The 18,667-nt window shown below is 35.1% G+C and overlaps 1 protein-coding gene across 1 annotated transcript in view; it reads left to right on the forward strand.

Moving 5' to 3' along the window:
• The window catches only part of Dach2 (dachshund family transcription factor 2), a 542,498-nt gene that overhangs the window by 446,002 nt on the left and 77,829 nt on the right, over positions 1-18,667 (forward strand). The window contains exons 5-6 of the mRNA XM_042672182.1: positions 9,493-9,651; positions 16,807-16,979. Coding sequence (XP_042528116.1) covers positions 9,493-9,651; positions 16,807-16,979 — 332 coding nt within the window. The remainder of the gene's footprint in view (positions 1-9,492; positions 9,652-16,806; positions 16,980-18,667) is intronic.

The following is an 18,667-nucleotide window of genomic DNA, read 5'->3' on the forward strand; positions in this document are numbered from 1 at the left end:
AGAGCCATTCTCAGGATTTATGTGTCTCAAATTTCCATTTTTTTTTACCCTCCAGCAGCTAGATTTGCTGCCAGAGCTGCAGATGGGTAGGGTAGCCTCTCAGTCTGTTTACCCACTTAGGATAGTCACCCCACTCATGTAAAGCTGCCTCTGCTTGAGTAGGGCAACTTTCCCTTGGGGTGGAGCTGAGTCCCTCAGGTCATGTTCCTTTCACCTATTGAATGGCTTCTATTGTCTTCTTCCAAGGAATAAGTATGTGTTAGCTTCTCTGGCCTGGTCTTTGTCAGTATCAAAGATGAAGTTCTTCACTGGTGGTGGAGGAGGGGCTACCTTCCCATTGCTGCTCAGTGAGAAGGAGTGAGGATGTCTGTGGGGTACTCATGCCTTTCCCTTGATTTCCGGGCCGTCCACGGTCTGTTACTATATGTGGTCAGCAGTTCTTGCTGGCAGAGAGTAGAATCCACTCACACACAACATCTGTTGCCTTTGTTCCAGGCTCTCTCTGTTGATATGGCAGCCATGGCCATGGCAACGGACCCAGAAGTGCTTGAATATGTCTACCTAACCAAACTGCCTGAATTTTTCCTCTCTGGCCAAACTCTCTGTACTATGATGGTACACTACATTTGGATTTTTCCACTGGAACACTACAACTGGTTTCTATGTGAGAACTTGTTTAATCCTCAGCTTCTCCTCTGCCATCTTCCTCTGGACTCGTCCACATTAGCTTTAAAATATGGCTTACTTGGTGAAATTAACAGTAATAAAATAGTATTATGTAACTGGTAGATTTGTAGACCATGAATCTACTGAATAATTTTGAGATTTCTGATGGATGTTGACAACAACTTTAAATTTGTGCTCCTTCATAATTTGTTGGAACTTTTTTTTCTTATGAGCTCCATCAGGTATATAAAGAAAATACTAATTTTTTTCTGCATAATTGAATTGCTTTTCCACGTTAGCATATGTGCACATTGTTGAAATTAAATGGAAGACTAATACTAAAATCAAGATTTTAAATAATACGTTTGCTTTTTGTTTTGTTTGTTTTTCAGTCATGAGGTTGAACTCATTTCCTAAGCACTGTCCTGAGCTTTTACTCCAGCCTATTGCTCTACCACTTAGAACCACAGCTCCACTTCCATATTTCTGGTGGTTAATTGGAGAAAAGAGTCTCATGGAATTTCCTGCCCCAGCTGGCTTTGAACCACAATCCTCAGATCTCAGTCTCATGAGTAGCTATGATTATAGGCAGATGTCACCAATTCTTGGCTTACTAACATGTTTTGTCTCCTCTTCTTTTTCTTCCTCCTCCTCCTCCTCCTCCTCCTCCTCCTCCTCCTCCTCCTCCTCCTCCTCCTCCTCTTCTTCTTCTTCTTCTTCTTCTTCTTCTTCCTCTTCTTCTTTGCAGGTTGTGATGTTTGAAATCGGGGCCTGGGCTCTGTCCCTCAATTTCTTTTCTTCAAGTTTAGCAATTTACCTTGAGCTACCATGCCAGTTTCCCCTTTCTCAGTGATTAATTTGAGATAATAGTCTCACGGATTTTCCTGCTTGGACTGGAAACATATCAATGTATATGTTTAAAATGTATTGTATCAACAAGTATAATGTGATCAATACAGCACTGTCAATGACTTTCCTATTATTTTTCATTTTAAATAAAAGTTGCAACATATTCCTAAAATGCTTAGATGTTTTTCTCTGCTGTCTTATTACTCAACTCCTGGGCTTGCATTAGTAGCATCAGATTGAGGTATTATCTCATACTTAGGGAGTTATACTTAACAATAATGTAGCCACTGGATCCACCCAATTGGACATATACAGAAGATACCACAAATGAAATGGTACCTCACTCAGAATTTATTCTTTCTTTAGGATTACTCTAATAATTGATTGGTAGAAACATTAGTGGAGATCAATAGTCTTGTTTGGTGTGTGTGTGTGTGTGTGTGTGTGCTGGTTCTTGGGCTTGAACTCAAGGCCTACATGCTTTCCCAAAGGGTTTTTCCTCAAGGCTAGTGCTCTACCACTTGAGCCACAGCTTCACTTCTGGCTCTTTGCTAATTAATTGGACACAAGAGTCTCAGGGACTTTCTTTCCCAGGCTGCCTTTGAATTATGATCCTCGATCTCATCTGCCTGAGTAGGTAGAATTTCCCAACATGAGTGACTGGTGTGGCTATCAATATCTTAAGAGAAACTTTCCTTTTATTTAAAATATAAAATAGAGGTTCAAATTGTAATGTCTTTGTCTTTTTTATTTTTTAGGTCGGCTGTGGTGCTTGAACTCAGGGCCTGGGCACTGTCCTTGAGCTCTTTTGCTCCACAGCACTACATCCAATTCCCTGTCTGAGATGGCTTTGAACCATGATTCTTAGATCTTAGGTTTCTGAACAGCTAGGATTACAGGCGTGAGCAGCTGGAATGTGGCTCTTGCTCTATCTTTATAGCTGGTATTCAGATCATCCTTTGTATTTTGTTACGAAAGCATACCTTTCTCTGGGGACCTGCCTTTTAAGGTATGTTTTCAGAAGAGCATATGTCAGTCAGTGCTCATGAATTTTAGGACCTCCTTCTTCAAAATAAATTTTAGCATGTATACTCAGCAGTTGATGTTAAATAGTTCAGAAATAAGACAAAGGGGAAAGATAGGTTGTGGTATTATATAATTATTTACTGCAAAATGAATTGGTAATATGTTTGTCATTTAGACAGACCACATATGATTAAGGATGACAGAATGAATTCATATTTGGATAAGAAAACACTGTCATTGACTTGAACTTATATTAGTTTTGAGCAGTTGTCAAGTTGTAATACACTAATAGTAACCAAACTTCAAAAAAGTGCTTTGTCTCACACACGAACACGCGCACGCACACACACACACACACACACACAGATATATCCACATGTACATGTACCCTGTACATTAGCTACAACATAGAGGTTATATGTAATGGAGCAATATTTTACCACCCAGTTCTGCTCAACGAAATACAATACAAAACCAAGATAATTGCAAGTAATGAGATTTGTGGTGTCCACAGGAGATTGATTAACTTTATCATTTATAGTTGGTAATAATGTCAGGAAGAAACAATTTTCTTGCCATTTCTAGAGTTACTCAGTAGGTCATACAGTTGAGCACTGTGCCTTTATTCCATGTGATTTAATTCCCTGTACATCCAAACTAATCTTTGAAATTCAATAATGCAATGTTCAGGTTTTAGTTACTGTGTCTTAAAATGGCATACAGGGAATACTTACATCTTGCAGCATTTTAATTTAGAAACAAATGTACTGGGACTTTGAGTTTTACGTTTACTTAGTGAAATTTGTCAGTTTAAGTCTTAGAATAATGAATGAGTCAGGTACAATTTATTTGAGCAAGTCTTTGGTGAATAATTAATTTTTAATTGTTGAGTACACTTAAGAAATGATTTCCTATAATATCCAGAAATAAACTCATTTGACACTTACTAATTTTTGAAGCTCTTGAGCTTGACTCCAGACCCTTTAGGATGATGGTGATGCTAAAATTGTAGGTTTGTTTGTCTTTCAAGATAGTGCTGATATATTGACACTACACTTATCGGACATGTTTGTTCTAGCAACCACAGCTCCAGAGATTTCGTGTAGTTCTTAGATTCCTTTGAGTCATATTTAATGTAATCATTATTTAAACATGGAACCAAGTTACTCCTTTCTTGCTGAATAATTCTCTACTTAGTTTTTTTCCCTACTTTCCAATTGTTCCTTCTGATACCCCGTGCTTTCTTCTCTCATTCCCTCCTCTGCTTTTTTTCTTCATTGATTTTAATGGTCATGGGGTTTGAACTCAGAGCCTCATACATGATTTATATATAATCCATGGTTCCAGCTGATTTTTACATTGATTATTTTTTATGTAGGTCAACCTTCATTTCATGGGCCAACTTGAGCTGGTGTTTTACTTGGTTGCTAGCGATGACAGATGTGCACCCAGGCATTTTGCTTCCATTGTAGCTGATACAACGGAAACACATCACCATACCCAGCCAATGGTTGGGATGGAGTCTCTCAAACATTTTTGCTTAAGAATGTTGTCTAACTTTGATCTCCTAATCTCTGACTCCCAAGTTGCTTGTAATACAAGCTTACATCATCATAACTGGCTTTTATTTTTGTTTTTGAGAACTTATTTTGACAACAGTGCCAGAACTGGATGGGACAAGTGCCTACAAAAATCAGGGCAACAAAGAAACATAGGTCCCATGGTTTCCCTTATTTGCAATATCTAGTATATGTATGAGTCAAGCAGAAAAGTTCAGATAATGTGATGTTAGGAAAATGAACCCTTAGATATGTATTTAAATGTTTTTTTTCTTTCATGCATTTGTTTCTAATACATTTATAAGATTATTTCTTTGTTGCTTTGTATGTCCCTCCCCCACAGTATATCCCCTGCTTTCACTATATTTGATGTAGTATAATTTGTGGAGGGGAAGGGGAAAAATAAGTCATTTAAATAAGGATACAGGTGGACCTGTTGCAACAATGAGAAGTACAAGTTGTCATATCGAAAACGAACTTTACAACTTTGGTGGGGGGGGAGGATTAGGTGAGGGGGGAGGCTGGGAAGGGATGTGAAGGGTAAACAAAGGAGGAGGCTGCAATGCTTGATAAGAAATGGACTTATTATCTTGCCCATGTAATTGTAACCCCTCTGTACAGTATGTTCACAATAAAAAATAAAAAACAAATCAGGGCAAGGGGGCTGGGAAGATGGCTCAGTGGTAGAGCGCTTGCCCTGCATGCATGAGGCCCTGGGTTCAATTCCTCAGCACCACATAAGCAAAAAGAAAAAAGCCGGAAGTGGTACTGTGGCTCAAGTGGTAGAGCGCTAGCCTTGAGCTGAAGAGCTGAGGGACAGCGCCCAGGCCCGGAGTTCAGGCCCCACGACCGGACCAAGAAAAAAAAATCAGGGCAAGGCCTCTAGAGTTGAGTGTGAGAGTCATAAGAGTGTAGGTGAGCACAGTCACAGTGTGAATAGGAAGGAAAAGTCAATTCCAAGTTCAGCCAGGGCTGAAAGGTACAGAGGTGGCAATGATACATATTAGACTGGGGGAAGTAATGAAGGCAGAGCTTGTAGCTTAATATAGATAGTATCTCAATGTAGATATGATCTTTTCCTAATATTTATTTAATTTTATTGTTAGTATATGAAGTAGTTTGAATTTCAGAAGTCAGGCTATGAAGACAATGCACCTTGATCAATGTCACCCATTCCATTGTTTTTCTCTATCTTTATCCATCCTGCCCCCTACTCTCACTATGTAATTCAATTTTTTACATAATATTCATTGAATATGAGTGCATTTGTTCACTCTTCCTCCTTCCATTCATGCACCCCCATTTTATCTGTGCATTTTCAATATGTGAGATTAACACCAGAGAGATATTGAAAATTTAGCAATTACCAGTTGAAACAATGATGCCTAAAATATGGAAGAAAAGCTCATAATATTGTTCATTGAATTACAATTAAAGTGAAGATGCTGTACTATTTTACACAAAGCCACCCATAACTACTTGTACTCTGGAATTGTTGGATACAGTTTCCTGAAAGGAAGTATTAGAAATATGCATTTCCCCCAGCAGTAGCCACCAGCTAGAAGAATTTTGAGTATTAATTTTAACTAATACAACTGAGTCATATAACTTTTATTCTTTTCAATAGTAATTTTAAGTTTAAATTTAAATAATCATATGTGACATGTGACTTCTTTATTGACAATTGCCTCCCCAGAGGACCATCAAAGAACTATTGTTGTACTTCTAATTAAACTTGAAACTCTGGGTCCATCATCCCAGAATGTGGCTGTTCCTGTGCAAAATTTCGGTGCAAAAATTAAACAAACTGGTTAGTAGAACTTGACATTTTAGGAGAATAATTGCTATCAAGTTTTTTCTTATATGAACAACAACTTGAATTCTAGATATAGCATATATATTGCAGTACTTCCCTGGACCAAGCTGAAACAATGTGAAATATTCTATCTATTGAATACCTATTTTAAAAAAAACAAATGAAGGATCTGGGAAAGTGGCTCAGTGGTAGACTACTTGCCTTGAATACATGAGGCCCTGGGTTCGAGTCCTCAGTACCACATAAGCAGAAAAAGCCAGAAGTGGCATTGTGGCTCAAGTAGCAGAGCGCTAGCCTTGAGCTGAAGAGTTAAGGGACAGTGCCCAGTTAGAGTTCAGGCCCCATGCTGACAAAAAAAAAGAAAATAAAATATGACAATTTATAGATTATAGAATCCCTGAATATTCATGTAGTTTTCCATTCATATATTAACATTTTTTAAATTTTACATTCAGTGGTGTTTATTCAGATCTAAAATAATGGTGAGACCAAAGGAGGATATTCTTAGGAGAGAAACACAAAAGGCACAATACTTATGTGCATCTGATCATGTAGCATAATATGTATCAAAATGAACTCCAGGAAATGAAACAAGAAGTTTTGTCTTTGTTGCTGTTTTCCATTTTCTTTCTCTTTCTTCTTGTTTGGTTATCTCTCTTTGGGATAGTGGTGGTTGTGGGGCGTGGGAGGACAGAATGGATGGGACCCAGGTTGAACAAATGCAGCAGTGATACTCACTTAGACACTATGTTGAAAATGACCTATACAACTTGAATGAAGGCACAGGAGGGAAAATCTGGGAAAAAGTGAGGGAAAGGGTGACATTGTTCAAAAAGAAATGTAACATGCTTAATCCTGGATTCTTCTCTCTCTCTCTTCCTGTGTTTCTGTCTGTCTCTCTGTCTCTGTCTCTGTCTCTCTCTCCCTCGTATATCTGTGTGTGTGTGTGTGTGTGTGTGTGTGTGTGTGTGTGTGTTTATACACTGCTTAACACTGTAGATACAGTATTACTTGTACAGGAAAAAACCTTCAGTTAATGTAATACTATTATGACTTAAAGCATATTTTACTCCAAAAGGCTAAGTGGTGTTTAAACTTATGAAACAATGTGCATTCATCCAAGATTCTAACTAAACAAAGTATTGTATGACTAAGAGAAGCTTGATTTTCGCCATATGCTGCATAAATTGCTTGCAATTTGGCTGCTTGTTCTTTGCTTTGTGTATATAAGAATTACTGAAAAAATCATTTCCAATTTATCTTTTCAAATAATATGACTTACTTGTTTGGTTGTTGCTACAAAACTCAAAAAGTAAATACATGTTATTTTTATAACTTTTTAAAAATATTTAAGTCCATTCTTTTAAATGTGCTATCTTATATATTTTCTTAGGAAGTAGCCATTAAAAGTGTGCATTCCAAATTCTAATAGCTTTTTTGCTTTGTTGTTGCTCTCCAATTTCAAAAGACATATCCAAATTTAGTTTATGAAACGGAGATCTCAAAGTATGAAATCCTTGCAGATAATCCACTTAAGACTAATAGTCTTAGAAACTCAACCCCACAAGTATTGTATTTTCTGGATTTATAAAAACTTTCACAGCTCACTATGAATAGAAAATAGTAACTGGTTTACTAAATTATCCTTTTATTGTTATTTCAGTGAATATTTTATTCCTTTCCTTGATGATTTTTATAAGCAATGCACAATTAATATGTAGAGACAATATGAGAGATCTGAGGTTAAGAATCATTTTTTTGTGTTTAGAGTATTACTGTTGGGTTTCTTTTTATTGTAAAGGTGATGTACGAAAGGATTACAGTTATGTAAGTAAAGAAATGAGTACAATTCCTCTCACTGTTGGGTTTCTTCACATCCACTTGAATTATTTTGGTGTACTGGCTTGTAGGCTTAGGTTAATATGTTCAAAATGGATCATAATGACATAAAACCATCACTATTCAAACAACTGACTGTAGTAAGCATTCTATTATTAGATATTTTAGAACAACCTGAGTTGAAGTGCTAACTTTTAATGTAAATTTATATAGTTACTATGCAGAACAATTGGGAGATTATTTTAAAAACTCAATACTGAACTACCATATAATCCAACTATCTCACTCCTGGATATATATCTAAAGGAAATCAAGTCAACATAGCAAAGAGATACCTGTAAATTTCAATAAGTTTTGTGATACTATTCACAGTATCTAAGATATATACCCAGATATGGTACCCATCAAAAAATGTATGGACTCAGGAAAGATATGTATCCAAAAAAAAAAAAAAGAAAGATTTTGTTAAGTTCTCAATTCCCACTCCAGGGAATTAATTGATTGTAATGAAATAATTTACAATGGTCTTTTGTTACAACATAATTTTATAATAGTGATAAATTTGAAAGAAAAATTTAAGTCCAATATTTAATATAGTACATAAATTAAATAGACTTGCATGTAGTTATTACATTTTATAAATATGATTCCTAAAGCTATGTAACAGTGTTTACTTTGTAATAAGAGGCACTCATCTGAACAAAACCTGGAAGGTAATAAAAGATGTAAAATTAACTATTATATCGAACGTTGAAAATAGGGCGATGTTGATTTTCTATCATTTTTTAAACAGTAAATGCATATAATTTATAGCATAACCCAGGGGCCAATTCTAAACTCCATACATAAAAAGGCCAGTATTTGAGGCAGCAGATGGATTCTATCATCCAGGTGGAGATGCTAATGTCACAATATCAGCATGGGAAACAGGGCAGAAGCACTAACCTTTGAATGAATGGAGCACATCAAGGACACAGACAGAGCTGCCTACAAAAACATTCTGTTCTCTAAACATAGACAGGCTGTTACTGCAGTGATGGCAATTTAACCATTTAGCCTTTTGTTTAAAGTATTTTCTTTAAAAGAATGTAGTAGATATCATTCGGTATCTGCTTCCTAGATGGTTTTAAGAAATAGTCTGCCCACACAGTACCCTAGTCGCCAAAAAAAATAGCAATGCCGCTGTGGAGTAAGAAAATATAGTAGTTTGCCTTTATGTACATTTTTCTGTGCTTTGCAGTGTGGGTTATCCAAGGAAAATATACTTTCAAAATTAGAAACCAAGGTTTCATATTTTGGCAAAATGAATTTACAAACTTCTGCTATAATGAAACTGTTTCTTTGAGAGCTGAATCTGCAAGAATGAGAATTCTGATTCCTACTATAAATTTTTGCATGTTCCTATGCTTTTATAAGTGTGTTTTTTAAGCATATGAGTATTAAAAGTTTGATATGGGAGGCAGTAGTGGTCATATATGCTTCTAAGCGTTATTCATTCTGATTCAACATTTGGTGAGACAACCAGTATGGCTAGTGGACCTACATTATTGGTGAGAATAGTTTCAGTCTTTTGAGAGGTTGCTAAAATCCCCAGAAAGCTTTCAGTTCACCAATATTCAATCATATTAATTGTTTTCAAGGAAATATTAATGATTACAATTGTAAAAAACAAATTGAAAAAGAAATTCTTGAGGAAAATTCTCAAATTGAAATATGTTCATATGTCTGCATTTTCAGGTGGAAGTGAATCTTCCTGGGATAAGGATAAGATGCAGTCTGCTCTTGCTCCTCCTGGACCTCAACATGGAATTGCTCATGCAACACTGGCTGGCCAGCCAGGCCTTGCAGGAACTCCCACCCTTAATCCACTGCAGCAGAACCACCTGCTAACCAATCGTATGTACACTTGTTTCCAAAATATATGATTTGAGAAAAATCTAAGCCAAGACCCACTAGATCCCTTGGCTAACACAGATTGGTTTGTTTTCCTTCAATATGGTTTAATGATTTGAAATCATAAGGGGAGGTAAAGAGGGACTCATTTCAAAGTACAAGAGTCACAGAATGGAGGTAGCTGGCAAGGTCTGGGTGGACAATATAGCAGAGTAGTTAAAAATTTTGGCTGTATTCCCACAAACTTGGGGTTGAATTGTTCATCACTGTTGGATTTTGTAAATCCACTTAACCTTTCTAACTCTTTATTTCTACAACTTATAAAAATAAGGATAAAAATACATGAACTCAAGGTTACTGTGAGCAATAAAAATGATAAAAAGTTGTTAATGGTGAATTGCCTGAAGTCCAAACAATCATAAACATTATGATTGCTTAGTCACCTAAGTAGAGCTAATTTATACAAATTCAGATTTAGGTAATATTTTTTGTGACCTGAAAGACTCAGAAATCTTTTTGTATCAAAATAAGTCTTTTGTATACTGCCTGGATAAAATTCTACTTTTGTTCCAAACAGGAAGCTACTTGAAAAGATTCATTGCTTCTTCTACGAATATACCCATTCTTCTTTGAACTGTAGGGTTAAAGAAGCAGAACAATTAATAAAATCATTTCCATATTACATCCTAAATAGTAGTAAAATTCATAAGCTTGATGTCATATTAAAGAAGTTATAAACTGAAGGGCACAATATCTAAAAATAAAACTAATGCCCTTAATTTTATAAATCCTTCCATTATAAGAATGTCAGAGTTAGAACTGTGGCAGAGTGGGTGACTTAGAGGATTTCTAGTTTCTGGTCTGAAGTATGAAGAAGATTAACAGATAATAGTCCCATTTTATCCAGGCAGGATTGTCTCACAGATGCGATTCTATATACTTAAGAGAATGAGACTGCTCTGAGGGCAGCCTGGGCAGAAAAGTCCATGAGATTCCATCTCAAAAATAACAAAAAGCAACAATGCTTGATAAGAAATGTAACTGTAATCAGTCTGTACAGTATTTTTACAATAAAAATTTATTAAAAATAAAAAAAGAAAAGTAAGTACCTAAATTTAAAAAATAACAAAAATCAAAAAACAAGACTGGAGTCACAGCTTCAGGGGTAACATGCCAGCCTAGTTTAAGTCCTTGGGTACAAACTCCCATACCAGAAAAAAAGAAAAGAAAACAAATGTAAATTTTTAAGTTTAAAAAATCAATGTAGCAGAGTATTGGTGGCTTACACCTGTAATTCTAGCTATTTGGAAGGCAGAGATCAGAAGGTTCACATTTTGAGACCAGACTAAGCAAAAAGCTCACAATACCTTACACCAACCATTTGTGGAGTATAATGCTTTACACCTTTCATCTCAGCAATTTGGGAGTTTAAGATTCAGAAGATTTTGCTTCCATGCCAACCTTGGCAAAAAAAAAGTTTACGAGATCACATCTCAACAGAAATTGCTTAGTTTGGTGATATACATCTGTCATCTCAGCTATGGTAAGGAATAATGAAAAGTAAGATCATGGTCCATTTTGGCATAGGCAAAAAGCAAATTTTCTTTCTCAAAATAACCAGAAGAGAAAGTTGATAGGCATGGCTCAGTAGGAGAGCAACTGCCTAGCAATCACAAAGCCCTGAATTCAAATCCTAGAGAAAAACAAAGTTGGGGGGAACAATAATCGACAAGAAATATACTCATTCCCTTCCTCATATAACTAACCTCTCTGTACAGCATCTTTACAGTAAAATAATAAATTATTTTTTAAAAAAAAAGAACAAAAAGAAAAAGAAAAGAGCCTACTTCAAAATGCAAAATAGTGTTTGATTCCAAGTTAGGACATTCAAGAAAAGACAAATGTAAAGAGATAGTTAAAAGATGAGTCCCAGTGGCTGGTACCAATGGCTTACACCTGTAATCTTAGCTACTCAGAAGGCTGAGATCAGAGGAACACAATTAAAAGCCAGCCTAGCCAGGAAGGTCTGTGAGACTCTTACCTCCAATTAACACCATAACCATAAGACCAACAATTGAAATGTGGCGCAAGTGGTAGAATACTAGCCTTTAGCAGAAAAGCTGAGGAAGATTGCTCAGGTCCTGAGTTCAAACCCTAAGGCTGAAACAAAATAAAAAGATGAGTAGTTGACAGAGATTATGGAAAATACATGGATTAATAGGTAAAACGCAAATGATTTTTAATTAGTGGAATTATTCTGCATAATATGGTATCTGATAATATTGCATGCTTACATAAACCTGAAGATGTGTACAATAGAAATAAAAAAAAACTATGGGCTCTGATCAATAAACATTTATCAATCTTTGTCAATTATAATTAATGTACCATACTAATCTAATACACTGAAAGCAGAGCAGTTGTTTAACTGCCCAGTGGAGTTTCTTCTGTTAATTTGTAAAAAGAAAAGAACTTTTACCATAGGAAAATAAACATAGAGATTTAGCCACTACAGAAAGATATTGCCTTAAAGGAATGATAAAAATGAATTAAAACTGTAAAGAACTGTGAATAATCCTATGGGGATCACATGTGGACATACATAAGAGGGGTATAATGAGATAATGATAAAAGTAATTTTGTGTGAGATCAAAAAACTTGTATTTTATTCTAATAAAAGGAAGTAGACAATAGACATCTTAAAAATGGACAGCATGGGTAAACAAAAAGCCACAGGAAGAATGTTGAGGAAGACAGGGTGGTGCTATTGAAAGTTATGATGCCTAGTATCTCTACAGAAATGTAAAGACATTTTGGAGGTCAACAACCAAGTCAAATCAAAGTAGAATATAGAAAGATAATTAGAGAATTACTGATTTTATACTTTTAATGGCTAGGAGGAGCTGGTTTTATGTCTTCACATGAAATGATAGGAATAGTTAGAATACTAACTTATATAATAGTTCATACTAACTTATAAAATGTCCTTGGGGTTAAATTGAATGAAATGACCCATTTTAGATAACTTTTTATAAAAAGATTTGTCACTATTAGCAAACTATTAAAAGTCTAGTACACATCTGACATATGAATAAGTGAGCCAGATTACTGGGGTGTGTGTACTATTGATAGATTTTAATTCAGTGTCTTCAGCTTTAAGGAATGCTTGATTTGTATAATTTACTATTCATTTTAATATGTATTTATATTTAAGCAGTTGTACAAAGGAGTTGACATTTAGCAGTCATATGTGAATACAACGCATCTTTGTCTATGTCACCTGTTTGACATTATCAGTCGAACCCAACCCATCCCTTCTCCCAATTTTCTTAGTTTTGTAGAATGTTTTAAAGTTTATGACTGCATTCTCTCCATCTTACTCTCTTTATTCATCTACTCCCTCCCCTTTTAAGTACGTGTTTCCTGGTTTTTATTTTGTTAGCCTGTAAATTAACCCTTCTAAAGAACTACAGCTTTTGAGTTCTCCACTGAATCCCCCATATTTCAGTTAATATAGTTGCAATTAGTATATGCTTTATATGAAGTACTCATGCAAAGTCATTGTTAAACAGGCTTGTAATATAAATATTAGCTTGGCATCTTGAACCTTATAGTCAATTGATGGTGTTATTGCAGATCATGATTCAAAATTGTGACTTGAATGTTCTTTGTGGATATTTGAAATGCCAAATGGATTATATTTTTAAACTGTAATTGGACTGTTAAATTTTGTTTGTAGTTAGTATTTGGTTTGCATGTCAATTGGTCTCTAAGTAAATATATCTCTTGATATGACCAGATGGTGTCTGTGTGTCTCAGAAAATGTTTGGTGAATGAGGAAATATTATTAAATTGTGAATGGAAGTGTGAATAACAGACTTATTTAAACATTTGAATGGCAACCTTGACACTGATGGCCACCTTCCATCTATAGTTTGATCAATCTGTGACTGTAATCCTGGATATGTAAAGAAGAAGTCTAAAATTATTTTAGGTTTGAGATAAATAAGAGTGTTATGCAGAAACGTATTTGGATAATTGTATTTATACTGAGCATAATGTGAAGGATTTAGAAGAAAGATAAACCATGTTTACTATGTGTGCTGAAATAACTTTATCATGATACTATAAGCTGTATGATGTGTAAAACATATAAACAAACATGTTCATCTAAGTAAATTTACCTGGCTGAGAACAAACTATTTGAAAAGAGAGTGAGTTCTGTATATAATTGATTATATTGGGTTTCTCTTTTTGTTTTTGTTCCTGGCTTATTCCACTTAGCATAATGGCTCCCAGGATGATGAGTATGAGGAGGGATGCATATGTTAGATATATGTATAAGCATATACACATACATATACATAAATATGTACATGCATACATGTATTATGATATCAGTTTATAGTCATAAATACAGAAATTATGATTTGGTAATTTATGCAAAACATATAACAAAAAGAATCTCAGCTTTCAACCGAGATTCAGTTCTGGCAATGTAAAATATAAAGGTGGATTTTTTTTGACTATGTCTGACTTGGAAGAAAGCACATTAAATATATCAGTATTTGCATCATTAGAACTATATCAAGGAAATTTAAAACGTAGTATTTTTCCCCTTGGTTGAGAGAAGAACTGGCCAAACTAAAGAGTGTTCAGAAGGCAAAGATAGAAAGCCAAGGGAGGGAACAATAAGCTTGGGTAAGTCTGCAAGTAAGATTCAAGAACATATGCAGATCAAAGATATAAGGGAGTAAAGCAGAAAGTTCACACAGGTTATGAGTACCCAAAAGGTGATAAGAGAATTATCTCTGATTTTGTGGAATTAAGCCAATAGTAGAGTGAATCAATATAAGAGCTTTGACATTACACTTACTTTATCCAAACTATGCATTTACCTTTAAGTCACCAGATGACCTAGTGAAAACAATTTCATCAATCTCATTTTCTCCATTAAAAAAAATAACAAGAAGACTTCCCTTTCTGGTATACGCTAAGTAAACAGGCAACAACTTTCTATTGCCTTTGTTAAGTTACGATAATGAAGTATAGCAGGTGATTACGTAGATGTACTGTGGACATTTATATAGTTATTTATTATTGAGTTAAAAGTTAATATCATTTAAAGTAAGTGCTTGTCATTTCTTCAACTTCATAATAAAAATTGATCTTAGAGATAATGATTTCAAACATCTTCATAGATGATAAAGGAAGAACTTGAATGAAATGGGTAATTCAAGTAATGGCTTCTTTTCACTTGGGAAGAAAATTTTGAACTCTGTATTGTAAGCCATGTATTGGAAACTTCTCTGATAACTTATTAATTTGGGAATAGTTTCCTCTAGCTGATACATTTGGTTTAGAAGATTTCTTCTAAAAACCATTTTGAGTTGGGGAGACATAAGTGTACACTGATAGGGGAATTTTCTTGATCTTCCATGGGCTATAGAGTTAGAGAGAGAGAAGAAAATGTTACTGTTCCATGCAGAATTTAAGTTTCTTTGATCCTTATGAACCACTTGTGATAGTACATTTTATGACTGTCAGAAACAATGGGGACAGTTTACATATCTTGGAAATTCCTTTAATGGGGATGATCACATTCATGCAGTATGGGAGGTGTGCTATATAGATATATCTATCACAGTATTCTCCATGCATTTCGTTATAGTTTGAAATCTACTATCATTGTTGCAATTAGGAAATGGACTTTTAAATTAACATCAATTCTTCCTTCTTGCCTCAATTAAAACTCATTGCATTTAAAATAAGTTTTTTTTCTATGAAACATACTGTTAAGAGAATAAAAGAACTAGAGAGTGGGAAAAATTCTTGTCCTAAAAATAAGTGTTTTGAATGATGATATTACTTCAGCTGTTGTTCTGAGGAATGAGATTTAAGGAGCCTCTGAAAACACTTCCTATAAATCCTCCAGTATCTTTCTGCTGTGATATGACAGGCTAAAAAAGATGAAAAGGAAGAAAATTAGATATTATTAATAGTTGATGATTGCATGTAGGGCCAACATAAATGTTGACTATCACAAAATTTCTATAGCCTGTAATAATTTAGAAAAATTATAGACAAAGATGTTTTCAAACATCTGTTAAAGATTACTAGTTTCTGGGCTTCTGTCCAAAATAGAGCAGTAGTTTAAAATATATTGTGGAGTGCTATGAGTTATTTATAACCATGTTTGTATCTAGAATATTAGACTATGTTTTTCTAGACTATACTTAAATGCATTTCCTCTAGCAAACATGTACCTAATAAAGAATAAATATATAAGATGACTTTGATTTGATATCTTTTACATGACAACGTATCTCTGGGTATATTTAAAATATGTGGAAATTATTTCAATTTAACTAAGAAAACATATAGAATTCGACAATATTGATATTGGTTTCTAACATAGTAAACAGTTTTGTATTTTGATAAGAATGTTAATTTTTTATTTTTTTATTTTTTATTTTTTTGTCTGTCATGAGCCTGAAATCTTAGCCTGGGCACTGTCCCTCAGCTCTTCAGCTCAAGGCTAGCGCTCTACCACTTGAGCCACAGGGCCACATCTGGCTTTTTTCTGCTTATGAAGTGCTGAGGAATAGAACCCAGGGCCTCATGCACACAAGGCAAGCACTCTACCACTGAGATACCTTCCCAGCCAAAGGAATATTAATTTTACTGACAAAACCTTCCAAATTAGTGAAAACTATATTGTACCTAAAGGTTAAAAAGTTTCCAAATATGTTAACTATCATCTTGCCTTGCCAGCACCCTACTAGACTTTTGAAAAAAATTAGGCTAGAAATGATCAAAATATGTATGTATAATGATTTAAAAAGGAAGTTGATTGTCATTTGTTAAGTGTCAATGTTTGTCATAAATATTTTTGCTTAATTTTTAGGCAAAAAGGTTGCATCTCATAAATATTTTGAGAAAAGGAATACCAAAATATACTTACATGTTAAAGTTTGTGAATGTGGGAATATTTTAAAAAATATTAAACAAATAAAATCCTATAGATAGTATTCATGGCCCAAAGAGATACTAGGATAAAACAAGACAATGTTTTAAAAAACCAACAAGAATAAATTTTTAAAAACCAACTTCTGAGCATCATAGCATACAAACTTTAATGTGCACTGTCTCTTTTAGGGCTGGATCTGCCATTTATGATGATGCCTCATCCTCTACTTCCAGTCAGCTTACCTCCTGCATCAGTTGCTATGGCAATGAATCAGATGAACCATCTTAATACTATTGCCAACATGGCTGCTGCAGCCCAGATTCACAGTCCACTTTCCAGAGCTGGTGCCTCTGTTATAAAGGTAAGAACCATTATTTTGAAGAGAACAGAAGTGTTAATTACATTTAAACCAAGATAAAATGTCAGCTATACCACTGATGATTCATTAGCACACACAGCTCATTGACTCAGTTATGCAGAATTCTTGAGTTTGGTTTCTGACTAGGCCTGCCAGTTTTTTTTCTTAAATTTTTTCATTATTGTTTTTTTTTGTTTTATTATCTAGCCACAAATTTCCATTTTATTCTAGTTTCTTATGTAGAAATCATACTATGTGTGAGGCATGGCCAGATGGATGACTGAATACAACAATGTGCAAAAACCATTCTCACTCCTGGAGGGAAACAAGGGCTATTCACTCTTCTGGAGTTTGATAGGCATTTGTCAGGTCTGATACACCATTCAGGACTTATAGTCAGTCAGACTTGCATCTCAATTTTGGTTTACGGCTGATTGGCTGGATAACACACTTAGATACACACTTACCCCCCACATGGGATTGTTCCACTGTAAAATGAAGGGCATAATAATTATCCATGTCACTCACTTCATTAGTTTTCTGAAGACAATGCTAGTATTTCTTTTTTTTTTATTGTGAAAATACTGTACAGAAGGGTTACAATTACATGGGTAAGATAATGAGTACATTTCTTCTCAAGCATTGTAGCCTCCTCCTTTGTTTCCCCTTCCCATCCCTTCCCATCCTCCCCTAACCCCCACCCAATTCTCCTCCCCCCCCACCAAAGTTGTAAAGTTTGTTTTCAACATAACGACTTGTACATCTCATTGTTGCAATGGGTCCACTTGTATCCCTATTTAAACAGTTTGTTTTTTTCCTTCCCTTCCACAAATTATACCCACATCAAATACAGTGAAAGCAGGGGTTATACTGTGGGGGAGGGACATACAAAGCAACAAAGAAATAATCTTATAAATGTGTTGGAAAAAATCACCTGAAAGAAAAAAACATTTGAATACATATCTTAGGGTTCATTTCTTTAACATCACCTTATCTGACCTTTTCTGCTTGACTCAGACATATACTAGTTATTGCAAATAAGGGAAACCATGGTACCTATGTTTCTTTGGACCTGGCTTACTTCACTTAATACAATTTTTTTCCAAGTCTTTCCATTTCCTAATAAATGGGGCAATGTCATTCTTTCTAATGGAGGCATAGAATTCCATTGTGTATACAGACCACATTTTCTTGATCCATTCATCTACTGAGGGGCATCTGGGTTGGTTCCATATCTTAGCTATGGTAAATAAGGCTGCAATAAACATAGTCGTGCTGGTAGCTTTAGTGTGGTCATGTTTGTGAACATTTGGGTAAATGCTCAAAAGTGGGATTGCTGGGTGCTAGTATTTTTTTGGGGGGAGTCCGGTTGTGGGGCCTGAACTCTGTGCCTGGGAGCTGCCCCTCAACTCTTCAGGTCAAGGCTAGCGTTCCACCACTTGAACCACAGCACTACTTCCGGCTTTTTTCTTTTTTGCTTATGTGATGCTGAGGAATCGAACCCAGGGTCTCATGCATGCAAGGCAAGCGCTCTACCCCTGAGCCACCTTCCCAGCCAGGGTGCTAGTATTTCTTAAAACCTGTGAATCAATGAACAAATACTTATAATATTTATCACCTTTTATTATCTTTATAATATATCTTATCATCATCATTTTTAGAATATGTTTTTCTGAATTATGGCCATTGAA

This window comes from Dipodomys spectabilis, unplaced genomic scaffold (assembly GCF_019054845.1).
Source record: "Dipodomys spectabilis isolate Male_0828 unplaced genomic scaffold, ASM1905484v1 ptg000673l, whole genome shotgun sequence".
Lineage (NCBI taxonomy): Eukaryota > Metazoa > Chordata > Mammalia > Rodentia > Heteromyidae > Dipodomys > Dipodomys spectabilis.